Source organism: Orycteropus afer, unplaced genomic scaffold, assembly GCF_000298275.1.
Source record: "Orycteropus afer afer isolate SDZICR_OR568_19922 unplaced genomic scaffold, OryAfe1.0 scaffold00786, whole genome shotgun sequence".
Taxonomy (NCBI): Eukaryota; Metazoa; Chordata; class Mammalia; order Tubulidentata; family Orycteropodidae; genus Orycteropus; species Orycteropus afer.
The window spans coordinates 90,118-110,566 of NW_006922373.1; the positions used below are offsets into that span (position 1 = coordinate 90,118).

The 20,449-nt window shown below is 39.3% G+C and overlaps 2 protein-coding genes across 2 annotated transcripts in view; one reads left to right on the forward strand and one right to left on the reverse strand.

Moving 5' to 3' along the window:
* Positions 1-925, reverse strand: part of NBR1 (NBR1 autophagy cargo receptor) — a 25,510-nt gene extending 24,585 nt beyond the window's left edge. The window contains exon 1 of the mRNA XM_007957722.2: positions 821-925. Coding sequence (XP_007955913.1) covers positions 821-922 — 102 coding nt within the window. The 5' untranslated portion in view covers positions 923-925. The remainder of the gene's footprint in view (positions 1-820) is intronic.
* Positions 926-7,587: 6,662 nt separating this feature from the next.
* BRCA1 (BRCA1 DNA repair associated) overlaps positions 7,588-20,449 on the forward strand; it is an 85,781-nt gene continuing 72,919 nt past the window's right edge. Inside the window, exons 1-2 of the mRNA XM_007957724.2 lie at positions 7,588-7,667; positions 18,117-18,170. Of these exons, the coding sequence (XP_007955915.1) occupies positions 7,588-7,667; positions 18,117-18,170 (134 nt within the window). The remainder of the gene's footprint in view (positions 7,668-18,116; positions 18,171-20,449) is intronic.

Genomic DNA, 20,449 nt, shown 5'->3' on the forward strand with positions numbered 1-20,449 from the left:
AAAAAAAAAAAAAAAAAGAAAGCTAACCATGTTTGATTTTCAGATTATGTGACAAACAAGATCCAACTTCTTTGGAAGGCAAAGAACGAGACCAGATCATCTTTTAAGGTCTCCACTATTTCTTTTCCTTTTTAGGAAAAGAATAACCAGGTTAAAGTACACATAACCAGGAACCCCACACATACTAGGTAAGAGCAACAAATAGTTTTGTTAGATAAACACAGTCACACAGGAAGTAAAACATTCACCATCGCAACCTGAACAAAACCAGAAGAGTACAAAGGGCAAATGAGAAGCAGGAAAAGCATGAACAAAAATGAAAAGCAGGAGACGGACTACCGTCTCAGCATCAAGGGGAGAAGTTCCTTCTGTTCAACTTTCAGACACTTGGCCTCTGATCTAACAATAAAGGCAGGCCATCAGCTCTTCCAAAAGGCACGTTTTCTCTCTGGTGGCTCACCAACACTACCACATCTACTGCTTGGCAGGAGCACTTTCCCCAGGGGCTTAGTTAGGGTGGGGCCCACACCCGATTCATTTCTCAAATGGCTTCCAAAATTAACAGGTTTTTGAAAACATGGCACTTAAAAATAATTTTACCTCCCTTTCTAAATTCTTTATCTGTTTGTTCCTTTTATGGGGCATATCTGCTATGTGAATACTGAGCCTGCCACAAAAACAATTTTCCACAAGACCCAGGAATAGTAAATATGACAACATTATAGCTATGAAACAACATTGCTAAAAATAGCTTCCTTTAGAGGAAAAAAGAAAACTATGCTTAATTGATGGAGAAAAACAAAACAAAAGTGACACTCACCATAGCTTCTACATCCACCCAAGTTGTATTTTCTGGATCAGAAACGAGAAAACTCTGAGTTTCATCTTTAAAAGTCACATTTAGAGTAACCTGTTGTTCCATGCTGTGGGGCTAGAATGGAGAGGGTGGCCAAGAGAGAGAAAATACATTAGTGAAGGTTCTACAAACTGCATAAACATTTAGTCATTCCATAAATACTTCTGAGCACCTAATACCGCCTAGGCATGGGGGACATAACAATGAACAAGAAAGACACTACCCCTGCTCTTAGGGAACTTAAATCCAGTGGGGTGTTCAAACCAAATCTCACTGTTAAATTAAAACTGTTCTTTCTAAGAAATAAAGATATTAGTGCTAAATCTATACAATAAAGACCTGTACTTAAGCAAGTCATCAAAATTCCTCATAAAAGTATTAGAACTCTTGAAATATAAGAACTCTCTCTACAGGAGAAATAAATGTCTGGTGAAAGTATTTATATTTTGGCCACACCCAAAGAAATCATCTAGAAGTTAGAAAATCTGTATGGATTTAAATGGCAATTTACCATGATTGTGTAACTAAACAAATACCTACTGAATACCTGCTCAAACCAAACAAACCCACTGCTACTGAGTCGATTCCAACTCATAGTCACCCCCACTGGGTTGGGGGGCAGTAAATCTTTATGGAAGTAAGTTGCCCAGTCTTCCTTCCATGGACTTGAGGGTGGGTTTGAACCACCAGCCTTCTGGTTAGCAGTCAGATGCCTTAGGCACTATGCCACCACAGCTCCTAGAATACCTGCACACTAAACTCTCACTGCCATCGGGTCAGCCGAGGTGGTATCACTACCGGAAGTAGGTTGCCCAACCTTCCTTCCTAGGAGTTGCTGGTGGGTTTGAACTGCCAGGCTTATGGTTAGCAGTCAAATGCCTTAGGCACTACGCCACCAGAGCTTCTGAATAGCCGCTAGTAGCAGAAAAGACTCAGATGAACAAAACAGATAAAGTCTCTACCCTCAGGGAACTTACACCTTGTATGACTTCAAAGTAACATTCTACATTTTTTTTTTTAAGCACCCCCTTCCTAAATTATACTAAGGTTCTCCAATGGATCAATTTTAACAAGAAGCCAAAGCACCACCCAGAAACTACACAGGGGAATCATTCAACACCCTTCATGGCTCATGTGTTTTTTGTAGTCTGCTGACTTTTTTTTTAAAAACTGAGAAATTTCAAACAACAGAAAAGTGGAGGGCAGTGAAAACCTAGCTACAGCAATCAATTCAAAGTGACCCTCATTTCATCCACACCTCCTCCCCTACTCTCCACGGTCAACAGCAGTACTGGAGTGATTGTAGTCAGTTAATGTTTTAAACAAAAGATAGTCACCTAATTCAACTCGACAGCATATAACAACAAAACACAAACACTGTATTATTGTGGACATTTTGAAAGACAGCCACCGTTTTATCCACAGAATAATAAAGAACCTATCTCTAAAAGATAAGGTTAAAAAACACAGCCATAATACTATAATCATGCTTAAAAGTTTAACAGTAATTCTTTAATAGATATTAAACATTTATTCTGGTCAATTGTTTTTAATTAAGGAGTTTATGAACTGGTTTGTATTTACATCTTTATGAAAAATAGCTTAAGTTTGTTTAAACATAAGATGAAGTCTGGGGAGTTTACACTATTATGTGGGAGCAAAAGGATCAGAAGACTTGGGTTCCAGACATGGCTCTAGAAAGTTACTAACCATATAACCTTGAGCAAGTCATTTAACCTCTGAGCTTCAGTTCCTTTATCTGTAAAAGAGGTCTGCTTTGCCAACCTCACATTATCTTCCTACGTGTGTGTGTGCAAGTTCCTTAACAATGTTATTCAAATATAAAAAATATTATAATAAACTAGTCTTTAGAATCTAAAATAATCCTGTTTTCACAGTATTATCCACTCCCCTGTGAAGCAATACAACTGAGACTGTCATTAAAAATGACCTTGAATTCTGAGGATCAGGGATTTTTTTTTAAACTCAAAACTCAATTTTTTCCATTCTTTGTTTCCACCTAGAGCCAAATTCACCTCCAAAATAACACCAATCTTGAACACCAATCCTGCTGACATCTAGCATTCATTCACATGGAATGCAATTCTTGTGGTCCTTAAAATTTGGAGAGAATGTCTGTTCAACTCCCCAGAACTTCAGGCAAAAGAATCAGGGAATGGCAGTGACTGGTTCAGTCTGCCAAAAGTGGTTATTTTGAAATACATTCCTACACTCCAACTTCTAAGAAACACAGTTCCACAGTTTTGAGAGCCCAGCAGGAAACGAGATCTTCCTCCCCTTTTCTCAAATTACACAATTGGAAATTAGTTTAGATACTCGGAGCTCATCCAGCTGATCGTCTGATGGAGGGAAAACAGGAAATGAGAGATTCTAGCTTAACTGGACCATATCCAGGTCTACATAAAGAACTGCCTATTTCTGTCTGGCTGTTATGTGAAAATTCTTTTAGCAAGAGCATTAATTTTGAACTTGTGGAAATATCAAAGTTATAGTCAGCCCAATCTGCCCCTATAGGTTTAAAGTCAATACAGCCAGGCAGCTGGGCCTAGGCCTCCAGATTTCATAACCGGCATTACTGTCTGTTCATGTCAATGACTCAACTTTGCTTGACACAAGTCATCGTTTCCTCTAGGTCAGTTTTTTCAACCCTCAAAATCTCTTTAATAAAGCAGACGTACAACTAGAATCTGAGCTGATTACTGGCTCCATCAGAGGCCTGTAACGGTTATTCTGGCTTTAAAATAAAATGTGCGACCTGAAAGCTGAGAGTTCGACAAAAAGGAAAAACGGTGCCTTTCCAATACATAAGGCCCCTAACCTATAAGTCTTTTACCAGGTTCTCAAAAAGAAGAGGAGGATGCGGTCAGGAGGATCTGTGAGTACTGTCTTTTTTTTTTTTTTTTCCTTAACATTTATCCTAGTCTTACACTTACTGTTTCCTAGCACTCCATGCCCCCAAAACAGTGTCACCATCCTCTAAAGACTTCCTCTCATTTTCTTTGCCTCGCCCTTTGTGCTGGGAAGTTTCGGCCTTTCATCGGCAGATGAGAGTCTAGAGCTATGGACCATTCGTCTCTCCCGCGCCATCCGCCCTCTCGGTCCCTTCGAACGCGAACGGCTCTCTCATCAGGTCTGTGAAAAGCTCGGCTGCACCCACAAACGAAGTCAGTCGCCCCTCTCCTTTCCAGTATTCCTCCCTTGGAGCACCCGAAGGCTTCTAAGTGCGGCGGGACCCAACCCCAACAGCTGCTACCTTACCAGCTTCCCGCCCCCGGGGGGCGCCTGCCCGAGACAAGTGCAAAGACCGTTTGCTGCCAGCTCTGCTGCTACCCTTGCGGGGTGAATCTAACATGGCGGATAGAAACAGAGCCTAGTCCTCTGTTTCTCTGGGTTTCTGACAAGATGATTGGATCCTACCATTTGTCCTTCAAAACTATCACCCCGTTCATTGGCCGAGGATGCTTCTGCAGGGCAGGGCAGAAACAGCCTAAACCGCACAACAATAACAAACACTGGAGTGGGGCGGAACTACCAGTGCGCAGATGTGGGCCAGGGCGGATTTCCACTTCCTGGGCAAATTGGGCACCCACAGCATTCCCTGAAGTTACTAACCTTAAAGGACTACTAGCTAAGACTTGCGCGGTTGGATGGGAATTGTAGTCTTCCTAAGATTTGTGGGTACTGTAGCTTACTCTCCGCTGACAAGATGCGAAAACATAACACTCCAAACCATAGATGTCGAGGTCCATAAACGCGCAGAGTTCTCCAATGTAGCAACGCGTTTTGGTGAGAATCGTGCCTGCTTCCGATATCGAAAGCGCTTCTCCATAATACTACAGTTTCCAAGGAACACTGTGGCTAAGCCTTTTCATTCCGCAAGGCATGTCGGAAATTGTAGTTTTACCCTCACAACTCCTTTATTTACCTAAACAGGAGATTTCCATTGCCGCGAACAGACTATTTTGGGCACTATCTTGCGCCCATATTCAGGCCTCAGGTAGCTACTGAGACTCTAGTACAGAAATCACTGTGATGTAATAACCTTCACCCAGAGGCGTGGAGGCGAGGGGGCGGACACTTAATAGCAACACAGGTAGAATTCTCTCTTTTCCGGCTCTTTCTAATTACATCACGCAGGTAAAAATGAGTGACCAATCAGAGCCCCCAAAGGCTCAGCACTTTCTGCCCCGCCCTTCCGCTTACGTACCTAGCTCTTGCATTCTGAGAGGCTCGCGCTGAGCGGCGGCTGCGCGTTTCCGTGGCAACAGGAAAGCGCGGGAATTACAGATAAATTGAAACTGCGACAGCTTGGCTGGAGTTCCCGGATGGTTTCTGAGCCGCCCAGGGCCCTAAGGGGCTTCTCTGATAACTAGGCCCCTGGGCCTAGGAAGCCTGGAAGCTTTGCTCCGGATAAGGGTGAGAGAGCCATGGGGCAGGAATAGGGGCCTAGAGGGGTTTTCGGGGGACAAGCGAAAAACAGGTTGTGGGAGACTGAGGGGGAGGAGCCCCCAAAAGAAAAGGCCTGAAGGAGAGCAAAATGGGTGTTTACCTGGTAGGGGGGTGGAACCTGAGGAGACTTAGACGTTGTGAGTTTGGGGAAATTCTGGGAAGTGGGCAGGTCCGGGTCAGGAAGAAAACGGCGGAGGAGGAAGATGGCGTCATGATAGGAACTGGAATGTGCCTTGGGAGAACATTATGATAAGAAGATGGCCTGGTAGGGTACCCTGTATTAGTAGGGCAGGAATGTGACTGGGCGAGGTACTCTGAGGAAGAGGAGGAGACAGGATGTTGTGGGAGAGAGACCCTAAGAACTGGATTCATAGAGTCTCCACTAGCCTGAGACCAGAAGAACTAGATGGTGCCTGACTACCACTACCAACTGCTCTGATTGGGATCACAATATTTAGTTCCCAAATTGATTTTCCTGGACAGAGTGGGAGAAAAATGTAGAACAAAATTCAAAATCATAAAATAAACCAGACTTACTGGTCTGGTAGAGAATGGTGGTACCCCAGAGACTGTGGTCCTTAGACACCCTTCAAAGCTGGAACTGAACCTTCTCTCAGAGATCACCTTTCAGCCAAACAATAGGCCTATAAAGTGAACAATAACACCCATGAGGAATGTGCTCCTTAGAACAATCAACCATACCAGACCAAAAAGGGCATCATTTGCCTAAGAACTAAGTTCAGAAGGGAGGAATGGATAGGAAAGGGGGATGAATGGAAAAAGGGAACCCAGGGAGGAAGTGGAAAGACTGCTGTTACATTGAGGGGACTGCAACTAATGTCACAAAGTAAGATATGTATACATTGTTAAATGGAAAACTAAGCCCTGTGAACTTTTACCCAAACCACAAGAGCCTGTTAGAAAAAAAAAAAAAAACTGGGTTCATAGACTTTTCTGAGTAAGGACAAAAGGTTGAAGAAAAGGAAATAGAGGGTTGTAGATGTAACAAGGTAGTTCTGGTACCATAGTGCTTAAGGCACTTGGCTGCTAACCAGAAGGCTGTGGGTTCAAACCCACCAGCCACTCCTCAGAAGGAAGGTTGGACAATCTGCTTCTGTAATACTGTGTTGGAAACCCAAGGAGTGGTTGCTATGAGTCGGATGACTCGATGGCAGTGAGTTTTTGGGTTTTGGTATTAGATGTAACAAATATTGGCAGGAATGTGCCTGAAGAGGAGGGAGGCCAGAGATGTACTTGAGGCGAAAGGTCCTGAAATGAGTTCAGGTGAATGGGCAATGCTGGGCTTAGGGTTGGAGAGTGTTGGTTGGTTTTAGTTTTATTCTTGGTTTTGCTTTTAAACATGAGAAAGAAAACAACCAGGATGATTGGAGAAAGGTGAGGCTATGCAACCTACCCAGTCAGCCCGGGAAGTCACTGTGGAGAAAGAAAGTCACTTTCTTGGAGAAAGACTCAAAAGGAGGAGGTCGGAGGTTATAAGTGAAGAAAAAAGAGAATTTAAACTAATTACAAAATAGGAGCACTGGTGGCATAGTGCCGAAGACATTTGGCTGCTAAGCAGAAGGCTGGTGGTTCAAACCCACCAGCCACTCCTTGGAAGGAGATGGGCAATCTACTTCCATAGAGATACTGCCTTGGAACGCAAGGAGGGGTTGCTACAAGCTGGATCTGACTCAGCGGCAGTGAGTTTGGTTTTGGTTTAATTACAGAAAACAACTTTTAGGATTTATTTTTAAAATAAAGACTTTTCTTTGTCATTAGCTACATGGTTGATATAATTCTAAAGCACTCTGAAGTTTCTTTTATTTAAAAATGACACTTAGAAACTTAAGCTGCTTTTTCTTTCTTAATTTTTATTGTGATTTGGGTGACAGTTTACAGAACAAATTCATTCTCCATACAGCAGTTCATACACATTTTGTTTCATGACATTGACTGCAATTCCCCACAGTGTAACAGCTCTCTTTCCACATCCTCCCTGTGTTCTTCCCTCTCATGCATTCCAGCCCCCTGAGCTGTCTCCCTGTGCAAACACTGCCCTTCTGTTCTCCCACAATTGATAGCTCCAAGGAGTCTATCTACCTGATGTAAATGTTCACCCCATATGCCTGTCATTGTTTGGCTGGAAGTCACAGGAGTAAGTTCAGTTCCAGACCTGTAAGCTTTTGTTTTTAATATACCTGTTAAAGTAATTTATTTTTATATGATATTTTATGTATTAAAGTTCAATGGAACAGAAAGAAATGGATTTACCTGTGGCTCACATTGAAGAAGTACAAAATGTCCTTAATGCTATGCAGAAAATCTTAGAGTGTCCAATCTGGTAAGTCAACAGGAGAGTTTATTGATTTATGATTCTTCCTTATGTGATTATATACTGTGCAAATGAGTAGAAGTGACCTGGTGATGAAGAGAAAAACAATACATATAAAAAAGCTATTAAGATCGAGCTATTAAAGTTGTTGTTTTTCTTAACTAAAGGGATTTTAAAATAGAGAAAATTGCTATTTTCTTTCCACTCTTACTCTCCACCCTCTTCTTACCCCCTCAATGCACACAGCCCTCTATCTTTTCCCATCTACAGATGTCTTGATTGGTTGTGCATTGGAGGAGAATCTGATTTGGATTGAGTGGCAGTTGGACTTTTCTTCTAACTCTAAAACTGGCTTGATACTTGGAAAGGACAGTTCATAATGGTAAAAAAAAATCATGAATAATTGGTTTCTGTGAGAGGATAGGTCTTTGGGAGAACCTTTGGCTGAAACTAGTTTTGTAAATAAAACCCAGCAAGTCATCAAAGCCTTTAGCTTTTCTGACCATTTGAGTGAGCCTTTGTTTTCCTTCATCTATAAAATGAAGAGGGATTTAGAATATTCTGTTGATTTTATTATTATTATTTTTTAATTGAGGTATAATTTGCATACAATGAAACACTCAGATCTTAAATGTGCAAGTCAATGAGTTTTGAAAAGTTCATCTACCTTTGTAACTGAAACATCAGTGAAGGTATAGAACATATGTCATTACCCAGAAAGTAGCTTTGTGCATATTAAGGAGTCCTTAACCTATGGACTTTCCAGGACGCTTGGAAACCTATTGTTGTTGGTGTCGTTATATGCCTTCGAGTCGGACCCGACTCATAACGACCCCTCCTTGGGTTTCCGAGGCAGTATTACTACGGAAGTAGATTGCCCCATCTTCCTTCCGAAGAGTGGCTGGTGGGCTTGAACCACCAGCCTTCTGATTAGCAGTCAAGTGCCTCTAGGCACTACGCTCCCTGGAAACCTATTGGTGAACTAACCGCATTTCAATATAATTAGTTACTTGTTTAATTTTAAAGCAAAGAGCCCTAGTGGCACAGTGGTTAAGTGCTTGGCTGCTAACCAGAAAGTTGGCAGTTTGAATCCATGAGCCACTCTGCAAGAGAAAGATTTGACAGTCTACTTCCCTAAAGATTAGTCTTAGAAGCCCTTTGAGGCAATTCTGCTCTTCTATAGGGTCACTATGAGTCAGAATTAACTCAATGGCAATAGGTACGTGTATGCATTTAAAAGCATTACTCTGAGAAGGGGGACCATGAGCTTCACTAACAGCCAAAGAGGGTTCATGGAACAAAAAAAGGTTGAGAACTCCAAGTAATCACTAGGTGAGCTCTACAGTTTCTCTTAAATCTACAAAATAAATGAAAAGTCATACCTCAGAATCTCTTGGTGAAAAGTCAGAGAGGAAAATTAGGATAATTATTGCCTGCCTGCTCCCTTCTTCCCTTACTCTCTTTATTCTGGTCATTCTGGCCTCTTTAACTGTTCTTGACATGTTATACCCTCTCCTGCCTCTGAACGTTTGCTGTTCCCTGTGCCCGGAATGCTCGTTCCCTGATAATTGCATGGCTTACAAATCTTGATTGAAATATCCACCTTTCAAAGAGGTATTTTCAGACTGCCTTATTTAAAATTGCAACACTCCCACTCCTGACACACTCCTTATCCCCCTTTACTGCTTAGTTTTTCTCCATAGAACTTTTACTATCTGATATTCAATGTAATTTATTTTTCTTCTTTCTCTATCCTTACCAAAATCCATTGCTGTCAAGTTGATTCTGACTTACCTCTACAGAACACATAAAATCCATGAGGACAGAAGTTTTTGTTTTATTCTGTCTTCAGTAGTTAGAACTGTATCTGGGACCTAGTAGGCACTTGATCAACATTCATTGACTGAATTAAAGAATTAAAAAAGCAGTTCTTTGATAGTGCAGGTTTTTTTTTTTTTAATATGGTGATGGTTAGTGTGGGTAACATTAAAAAAATAAATTGATACAACAACAAAAAAGGAATAGCTACTGAGACTGCTTATGTACAGCCAAACACCTCATGGGCTTCAATTCCTTAATTTGGAGGTTTGGGGTCATGGTTTCATGGGATATACCAGTTAATTTGGCCTAGTAACATGTTTAATACTTCTGTTCTACCTCCTAGTTCACTGTATAGTCCCTGGGGTTGTAAAAACTTAACAAGTAGCCATCCAAAATACAACACTGGTCTCTGTTCACCTGGAACAACAGAAGAAGAGTTACGGAAAGGAAGAGGATATGGAATGTGTGGCTAATTGCCTCCTTTGAGATCAGAAGAACTGTATGGTGCCCAGCTGCTATTATTGAAAATTTTGATCAAAGATTCCAGATCAAAGAATCCTGATCAAAAGGGAGAAAATGCAGAAAAGAATCTCAAATTCTCATGGGCTCTAGACTTCCTGGAACCATAAAGATTGGATGAACCCCTGCCCTGAGATAACCTTTAAACCATAAACCAAAAATACCCTCTGAAGTCATCTTAAAACTAAACAATATTTAGCTCAGCTAGTAAAAAAGTTCTGCCTTGAGCATGATGCTCTTTAAGAACTATCTATCTATATCAAGGGAACTCTGGTGGCATACTGCCTAAGGCATATGACTGCTAACCAGAAGGTTGGTGGTTCAAATCCACCAGCTGCTCCTTGGAAGCATGGTTGGGCAACCTACCTCTGTAGTGATACTGCCTTGGAAACCCAAGGAGGGGCCACTATGAGTTGGATACGACTTGATGGCAGTGGTTTTTTTTTTTTTTTAATGCATTTTATTGAAATATAATTTATGTACAGTGAAATACACTAAACTAAAGTGACATGGGTCAATGTTTTTTTTTTTTTTTTTTTTTTTTTTTTTTTTTGTGGTGGTCCCTCCCCTCCCCTCTCACCCCTGGCAACCAACAAAGAGTTTCCCTCCATATATAAACCTTTCCTTGACCCTCCACAACAATGAACTAATACTATATTTGCCCTTCTTTGATTGACTTATTTCACTCAGCATAATGTCCTCCAAGTTCATCCATATTATGCGGTGTATTGCAGACTCTACATTATTCTTTAGTGCTGCATAGTTTTCCATTATGTGTAGGTACCATTGTTTGGTAATCCACTCTTCCGCTATAAATCAGAGATAAGTCCCTTGCCAGATATGTAATTATCAGCAAATATGAATTTGTTGCTATCATTTTCATTATGTGCTTTCTCATGGTGTCAGTTTCTTTGTGCCATATAATTTTCTATGCTGAACTTGTTTTGTTTATGAATTCTGTTATCAATTCATCCTTCATTGTTATTGTTTTAGTATTTGCTGAATATTTATACTGGTCCTCTTTTTTGATGTGAAGGTTTATAATTTTCCTTTGAGTTTCCCTGTGATTTATAGTTTTCTTCCCAAGTTTAGAACAATTCGTTATATCTTCTGGTTATCTTGACTTCTCTACCATCTAGAAGTTCTGTAACTACACAGTTTTTTCCTTCTTTTTGGTTTGTAGTTGTCCTCGTTTGTCAACTGATGTCTCTGTCTCTGGTTCCCTGTTTACAGTCTTGTAGGCTTATTTACTTTGGATACTTCATAGCTAGGTTGGTTTCGGGGTTATATCATTATGTGTATTAATGGTCAGTTCTTGTTGACTGTTGCTTCTCTGTCCAAAGGACTCCCTTTAGCATCTCCTGTAAGCTTGGTCTGGTTTTAACAAATTCCCTTCATTTCTGCTTATCTGAAAATGTCCTAATTTCACCATCATATTTGAGGGATAGTTTTGCTGGGTACATAATTCTCAGTTGGAAATTTTTCTCCTTCAGTGTTTTATGTATACCATCCCATTGTCTTCTTGCCTGATGGTTTCTGTCGAGAAATCTGAGCTTAGTCTTATTGGTTGCCTCTTGTAGGTAACTTTCTGTTTTTCCCATGCTGCTCTCATAATTCTTGGTCTTTGGTTTTGGTGAGTTTGATGATGATATGTCTAGGTGATTTGCTTCTGGGGTCTGTCCTGTTTGGGGTTCGCTGGACTAACTAAATGGATATATCCTCATCTTTCATCATACCAGGAAAATTCTCTTCGAACAAATCTTTGACAATTTTCTCTGTGGTTTTATTTGTGTCTTCCTATTCTGGAATTCCAATTACACGTAGGTTATTCCTTTTAATAGTATCCCACATGAACCTTATACTTTCTTCATTTTGTTTTGATCTTTTTTCTGATTTATCCCTTTCCAAAGAAGTGTTCAGGTATTTGCCTTCAATCTCCCTAATTCTGTCTCCCATTGATTCAATTCTGCTCCTTTGGGCATTCAATGGCTTATCTATTTCTGAAAATTCGGTATTAATCTTCTGGATTTCTGTGTGTAGATTTTGTATTATTTCTAATTTTTCATTTATTTTGTCATTTTGTTCTTGTATTATCTTTTGACATTGTTCTAGGGTTTTCTCTGTGTTTTCCTTGATCTGTCTCTCGATTCATTGAAGATACCTAAATATAATTCTTTTTAATTCCTTATCAGAGTATTCCAATGCTGCATCTTCCTCAGGGATGTGTTTTGGGTCTGTATCCTGGTCCCTTGTTTCAACTGCTTTATCATGCTTCTCTGTGTGAACTGTGATGCTCTGTTGTCTCTGAGGCACTGTGACGTTTTTGTGTTTATATTTAATTGGTGATTGTATGTTGGAATGACTTGCCCATGATTTTCATTTTCTTTGTTTTGTTTGTATGTTATCTATGCAAGCAGTGCACTGTGCTGTGCTTCTCTATTTGCTAGTGGGCAGCACTTTTACACTCACCACCTGTCTCCTTTCCTTTGTCAGCCTCTTGTGTGTCCCTGCTGACCTTGGCAAACAGAGCCTATTCTTAGGTCCCTGGAATCTGAATGAGGATGCTATCACTTTAAAATCCAAAATGGTTGCCACTTGTAAAGATTCAAAATGGCTGCACCCTCGGTCACTTTAAATATTCAAAATGGCTGTGCCCTCCAGACAGCAGAAAGTCAACAGCTTGCAAGTCTCCCACTTTGCTGTTTCCCTTCCTAGTCATAGGCCACTGGCGCATTCGTCCCTGCAGCCCTTAGTGACCAGGGCTGATCTTTTTTAGGTCAGTTCTCAGGTCCCAACACCACTTGGAACTATTCAGGCTGTTGGACCTGTCAGAGTAGCTGATAGTCTGAAGCTCTGACTGTCTCTTACTGTTTTCGTTCAGGTTTTTTCACTAGTCAGTGCCTAATCCACTTCTGTATAGTTACTTTAAAAGCTCAAGACTCCAGGATTATCTTCTGTATCTCTGTCAATTGGTTTTTCTTTTCTCTGTTGAAGAGGGTCTGTGTTGCTTGTCTGCCTATTCCTCCATCTTACTGGAAGTCTGGCTTTTTTTTTTTTTTAATCTCTCAGATCAGATTGACAACAGCAATTCAAAAAAGATTAGATATGAACCTTAGGGGGCAGTGAGTTTATGTTAATGAGGGAGGAACACCTCAGAAAAGGAAGATGAGAATGGTTGCATAACTCCAAGAATATAATCAATATCGCTGAATTGTGCACATGTAGTAACTACTGAGTTGGTGTATGTTTTGCTGTATTATCCTCAACAAAAAATAAATAAATAAAATTTGGGGGAAAAAAAGCAAAACTGTACCTACTCAAAGAAGGAAAGTGAATTCATGTATATTTTCCTTTGTGTTTCATGAAAGTTATTTGTCATCGATGGAGTCAAGTAAATGAGATCAAGGAAAATGCATGTTTTGTATTTTCAGAGAGAGGCAAGATTTATAAGTAGCCCTCCTCTCCCTTGCCCCTCAACATCTCAATTAAACAAAAACATAAGAGCTAAGTGAGATTTACAGCCTAATTTATGAAGCATCAGAGCCAAGGAAGCAGGAAATGACAATTTGGGGGAAAAATGGCTTTTGGAAAAGCCAACTTACTGCAGAATCCTCATGATAATTACGAAGAGTGATCAAAAGTTCTCCATAGTGTGGCATTTGGGTCCATTTATTTTACATTTCCATGGGACTAAGTCATAAAAATGTAATGTTCTTTCTCATTCTGGCAAATTAAACCATCAATTAAAAAACTCAGATACATAAAAATTAAGGATGCAAGAATGAAAGTTAATGCCCAATTTTCATTTTCAATCAACTGTTGTGTGTTTGCCAGCTTATTGATTTTACTCATTTTCCATTAGAAATTGATTTAGGCTTCGGAAACTATTCATCCTAGTCCTTTTTAAACCTAATTGTTGTTATTTGCCACTGAGGTGATTCCAACTCATGGAGACCTCATGGGTGCAGAGCAGAACTGCTGCATAAGGTTTTCAAGGCTATGACCTTTTGGAAACAAATTGTCGGGTCTGTCTTCCAGGTGCTTCTGAGTGGGTTTGAACCTCTAAACTTTTGGCCAGTAGTCAAGCACTTAACTGTTTGTACCACCCACGGATCCTTTTAAACCTTACACTTGAGTTAAAATTCCTTATGGCCTCTAAAATCCCTTCTTGGGAATTTAGTAAGTGGTAGTTCTTTTTACATTTTTTACATGGCTATAAAACCATTTTGACTTTCAGAAGAATTTGCTAAAATGTGTACCCTAGTTGATGGTTGTTTTTCTCTAACTGAACCTACTATCATTTTTCATTCACTTACTTATGCTGAAAGCTCAAAATGCAAATACATAGTAGGCATAAAATATTGCCTGGCTTGAAAAGTATTTAAAATATCTGAATCACTTTCATAGTAAACATTTGCTCATCAGCACCTAGAAGAGGATCGTTTTCATTTTTTTTTTTTTTCTTTTCACTTCTATTCTCTCTTCAAGCTTTTCCTGCAACAGTCATTACCTTTTTACATATTGGGGTTTTCATCTGTGCAAAGTTTGTACTTACGGTATGTTTGTATAGCTTGGATTATAATTACCATACTGAAATATAATTATTTCAGAATTGAGTCATTGGTGAGAATAAAAGCCATCTGGTATGGTAGCTACATCCAATTTCTCTTTTACTGAGAATTTCTGTGATAGCTTATCTCAGGAATAGTGACTTAGTAACAAATTAGAGCTCTCCTTGCTGGCATTGTTTTTCTTTTTAAAATCTTTTCTTTTTAAAATCAAAATCATTTGATTCAAGTAATAATAAAAACATTTATACAAAGCACTTTCGATTGTGGAGTATTTTCCTAAGTAGCACATAATTTGGTCCTCATAATAGTCTGAAGTAACTGGCAGGGCAGGTGACAGAAAAGGAAACTGAAATTTAGGTAGAGTGGTTGGCCAAAAGGTTACTGTGGTGGTTAAGTTTATGTGTCAACTTGCCTGGGCCTGGTTGAGTGGCTGGGCAGCTGAATGTAGTTATTCCCCATGGTGAGATTAGTAATTAACTCCATGATGGACTCTATTGGAGCTGCTGAGTAGCTGCTTTGGGTATGCGGTCTGCTTCCCATATATAAGAAACGGCTTTGAGAATGGTCCCTAGCTTCTGGCATGCTTGAACCCTGCATGTAGCGGAGTCGTTCAGCAGTCTGCCATGCTCTGCCAATCCTGGGACTTTCAATGGACTTGAATCAATGGCCTACTGTGTGGTTTGGTAACATCGGGACTGTGCCATTTTATTTGTTGACCTTGGGCTTGTCAGCCCCAGCAGCCAGTAGCTGCCTGAGTGAAGAGTGGGCCAGGAGCAAGAGGCAGAGCAGAAGCTGGAGGTCAAGGGGCTTCCACACAGCCCCTAGAGCCTGCCACTTTGAACTTGGACTTCTAGCTTCCTGAACTATAAGAGAACAAACTCCTATTTGTTCAAGCCATCACATTTGTGGTATATTTCTCTCAGAGCAGCAAAGAGGTAACCAGAATAATCACTTTGCTAAGAAAGAAAAAAATTGGTAGCAGAAACCCAGCTTTCTTACTCTTTTTTTTTTTTTTTTTTTAAATTGCCCTGTACTAGGTCAGAAACCCCATGATTAAGAGTTGTGTTACCAAACCTTTCACAATGAAGCCATTGTCTCCCAGCTTTTCTTGTGATCCTTTTCAAAAAAGTTAAACATTTAATGAAAAGAACACATTCCTGTCACCTACCCCTTTGCCTGTTCTTTGCTGTCCTGCCTGGATTTTACCAGAAATCAATTTCTAAAACTCATTCCAAATAAAAGGTAAAGGTTTACAGGTTCCTGCCTACTTAGGCCCGCAGCTGCCTCTCCAGCTTCCTCATCTGCTCCTTTTCCCCTTGATCATTCCATCCTAAATGCTAACCTCCTCACTATTCCTCAGATAATCCTGCTCAGAATCTTTGTCTTCTCTCCTTCCTCTATTGGAATGTTCTTGTAACATTGCAGGGCTTCTTTCCTTACATTATTCACCTGTCCTCTGTCACCTCAGTGAGGCCTTTCCTGACCACCCCATGTAGGATATAAACACTCACACCCACTCTGCACTCCTTGTCCTCCTTACCCTGCTTTATTATATTTCCCTCCAGCACTTATTCCCATATCTTCATTTTTCTACCAACTGCCTATCACAGCTAAGCTCTATGAAGGGACTTCATTTTGTTCACAGCTGTATTTCCAGCCACAAGAACAGTGCCTGCATGTAATAGCGGCTCTATAAATACTTGTTAAATGAGTAAATTAATGACCCTCAGGAAGGCCTGGAGATTCTGTGAATGGACAGGTAGGGATTTTTCTTTTTCTTTTGTGTTTTCTCAAAAAAAAAAAATTTTTTTAAATTATTTTTGTATGATTTGGGTGAAAGTTTACAGAGCAAATTCATTTTCCATATAGCAGTTCATACATATTTTGTCTCATAACATGTTTTCTCAAAATTTTTATACTTTTCTAAAGTTTATTACTTTCTAAATATTCTATAGTGAGTGTTTTATTACTTTGTTTTTAAGAAGTAATCACAAAGCAGACATGTACCTCTTGAAATGATGCAATAAAAGTACACTTTACACCTGTAAAGTGTTCTTGCCAAAAAATTGAACTTGAATTTGATCAAAATTGGTTTAACATACAGGGAATAAAGAGGCTGGAGGGACATATTAAATGACAAATGGTGGCTGCATGTGTACAGAGTAGAACTGCTACATAGGGTTTTCAAGGCTGTGAACTTTTGGAAGTAGATCTCCAGGCCTTTCTCCTGAGGAACCTCTGGGTGGGTTAGAACCGCCAACCTTTCCATTGGTAGTAGAGAATGAAACCATTTGTGCCATCCAGGAACTCCTACCATGGGGTTATAATTGGCAGAATCCAGAATGTGGAAAATACTACAAGTTAAATGACCTAGTTTCTTAAATAAATGACAAGGGAGGAAAAGGAGGGGAAATCTATAGATTAAGAGAGACTTGAGTCATAGCAACCAAATGCAATGTGTATGCCTTATTTGGGTCCTGATTTGAACAGTTTAACTGTTTAAAATTAAGAGGCAATTAAAAATTGGAGCATTAATCGTGTATTAGATGATAAGGAAACTTCATTTTTTAAGGAATAATAATGGTTTCATAGTTATGCTATATCTTTAAAGATATATTCAGAAATATTTATGGATGGAATGATAACTAGGATTTGTGTTAAAATAGTCTGGAGTGGGAGAGTGGGTATAAATGAAATAAGATTGGCCATAAGTTGGTAATTGAAGTTGGGTCATAATAGATGAGTTCATTTTACCATTCTACTTGTTTAATGCTTGCAATCTTCCATATTAAATTAAAAGTAAAGAGGCAACAACACAAACGCAACGCACTGCCGTCAAGTCAGATCCAACTCATAGCGACTACTCCTTGGGTTTCCGAAGTGGTATCACTACGGAAGTTGATTGTCCAACCTTCCTTCTGAGGAGTGGCTGGTGGGTTTGAACTTCCAGCCTTCTAGTTAGCAGTCAAATGCCTTAGGCACTACACCACTGTACATGTGAAGATTATTGAAGTGGTAAATATGTATATATTTACCATGCACACACACACACAAAAAAAATATTTTTTTTTAAAAAAATGCTGTGAGGGAATCCAAAAGAAATGCAAACAGAAGTTTTTGTCTTTACAGAGCTTAGAGTTTAGTTAAGAAACAGGATTTATATTCACAATGATAGCTCAAAAAAGTGTTATCTGTGAAAACTAAATAATATGAAGTATTAACAACTAATTTTAAAATGCTAAATTGAGAGTATTGAAAAGATCAGTGTAATTGTGTTTTGATGTCTTCAAGTTCATTGGCAGTAAGGATCATAGTTTCTGCTGTATTTGTGTCATCTACCGCCATACACATTTAATAAGTATTCAGTGGACTTAAAGCCTTGCCTTGAGTTAATTCTAGCAGCTTAAAGTTGAGCTTCTTTACTATATATGTTTATTTTTAAATAAATTGTTGCCTTATTTGTTTTATTATTTTAGATTATTTATTTCTCTCTCTCTCTTGTTTTTTGGTCTTCTGTTTGTTGTGTTTTTTCTCCCTATTCCTCTAGTCTGGAGTTAATCAAAGAGCCTGTTTCCACAAAATGTGATCATATATTTTGCAAGTAAGTGTGAATGTTTCACGTGGCTTCATTATTAGTTCTTGTGTTTATCCTTGACAAAAAAGAGAAACATCTAACTTTGCAGAAGCTTTAACTTCAACTAAGAAGAAAAACCCAACTTGGATCTATTTCACTGTGCCTCAGAGAGTATTTATGAACTCGTAAGTTGCTTGTGGCCAGAGTTCCTGATAAAGTATCAGCGAGGAATCTGAAATCTCTTTGAACAGCTGTTTGTTTTTTGTGTCCTTGAGTGAGAGCAAACTGGAAGCAATTGTGAAATAAGCAAATCAAGATACAGCCTGCTCAGTCTTCTTCCTGCTCATTTTTGCTTTTCCCCTTCTGAGATTTGTTGTTTGCTTGCCTTATAACCTTTGTAAAGATAGAAAAAGGTCCGTTATCAGTTCATATTTAGGCTGATATTCATTGATATCAATGATTTAAGTTATATTTACACATTTAAGGATTTTTGCCCTTTGAAATGAAAATCTTTGTTTCTTGATGGAAGTATTTCAGAAAAAGTAGGATAGGTAATTTGGACAGGGGGCTTTCATTCCCTAGGCTAAAACTAGGATCTAGTCTTGCCCTGGACACCAGCCTAATTTCTTTTTAAGTTGTTTTAGTTGAAAAAGCAAACCATGTACATGATGAGTTTACTAGCACAAAAGGGTATACATACAAAATATATTTCCCTCCCACCCCCCGCCCATAGTTTTGAATGCAGTTGAATTTAAAATTGAACATGATTTTAGGAAATTTGTGGAAGACTAAGTTAAGAATTATTGAATTTAAAAATTTCTGAAAGGACACATAATACCATGTTTTGTTTTGTTTTGTTTTTCTTTTGTCTTCTTCCTGTGGGGTGTTGATCATTATAAACAAGACCTGCCAGTGGGAGCAGTATTTTCCCTTTTTTTTAATAAGGGAAGCTAACCTTCAGAATGTGTTCAAGTCTTCTTAGCCATATTCATTCATTGTTGAAACAGTCACCCAAGTTGTTCTAGGTCCAGAACCATCCCCAAAGTCCAAATGAAACCCACTGCCATGAGTCAACTCCGACTCATTGTGAGTAGAACTGCCCAGAGCATTTCCAACACTGTAAATCTTTATGGAAGCAGACTACCTCATCTTTCTCCCATGGAGCAGCTGGTGAGTTTGAACAGCTGACCTTTCAGTTAGCAGCGAAGCACTTAACCTATAAGCCATCAGGATTCCTTTCTAAAAGCCCAGGTATCCCAAAAAAGCAGAGCTCTCTTTGTTCTTTAGACTTCTAGTGAGCAGCTTTTTTGTGCTAGGCAAAATGCAAAAATGAGCTAGTTTTGGTCCCTGTACTGAGTTGGTTTTATTAAACACTTTTTATTGAGATATAATTCACATACCATAATATTCACCCAATTAAAATGTACAATTCAGTTTTTGTTGTTGTTGTTGTTGTTGTTGTTAGCATTCTCAAGAATTTTGCAACCAATCTAAGTTTAAAACATTTTTATCACCCTAAAAAGAAACCCCATACTCACTAGCAGCTACTCTCTATTGCTGATTCTCACCCTCAGCCCTAGCCAACTAATCTACTTTCTGTTTCTGTGGAATTTTCTGCTCTGGATATTTCATATAAAATGTGGCCTTTTGTTTCTAGCTTCTTTCACTTAACATGTTTTATTTTTTATTTTATTATTTTTTTTTTTAATTTTTGCAGTGTTCCTTCCCACGTCATTCTTTTTTAGGTTAAAATATATTCCATTGTATACATTTTGTTTGTACATTCATCAGTTAGTGGACATTTGGATTATTTCTACTTTTTGGCTGGTATGATTAATGTTCGTATGAGCTTGCATGTGTCACTATTTGTGTAGACATATGTTTTCATTTCTATTGAGTAAAAACATTGTAAGTGGAATTTCTGGGCCATATGGTAACTTTATGGTTAACATTTTGAGGAGCTGTCGAACTGTTTTCCAAAATGAGTGCACCATTTTATAGTCCCACCAGCAATGAATGAGGATTCTGACTTCTCCACATCGTCTCCAACACTTGTTCTTACCCATCTTTTCAATTATAGCCATCCCAACCCAGTGCATTGCTGTCAAGCCCATTCTGACTAAAAGTGGCCTTGTAGGACAGAGAACTGCCCCATATGGTGTGCAAAGCAATAAATCTTTACAGAAGCAGATTGCCACGTCTTTTTCCTGTGCGGTGGCTGGTGGGTTCAAACTGCCAGCCTTTCAGTTGTCAGCCAAACACTTCAACCACTGCCCTACTAGGGCTCCTAATAGCCATCCTGGTGA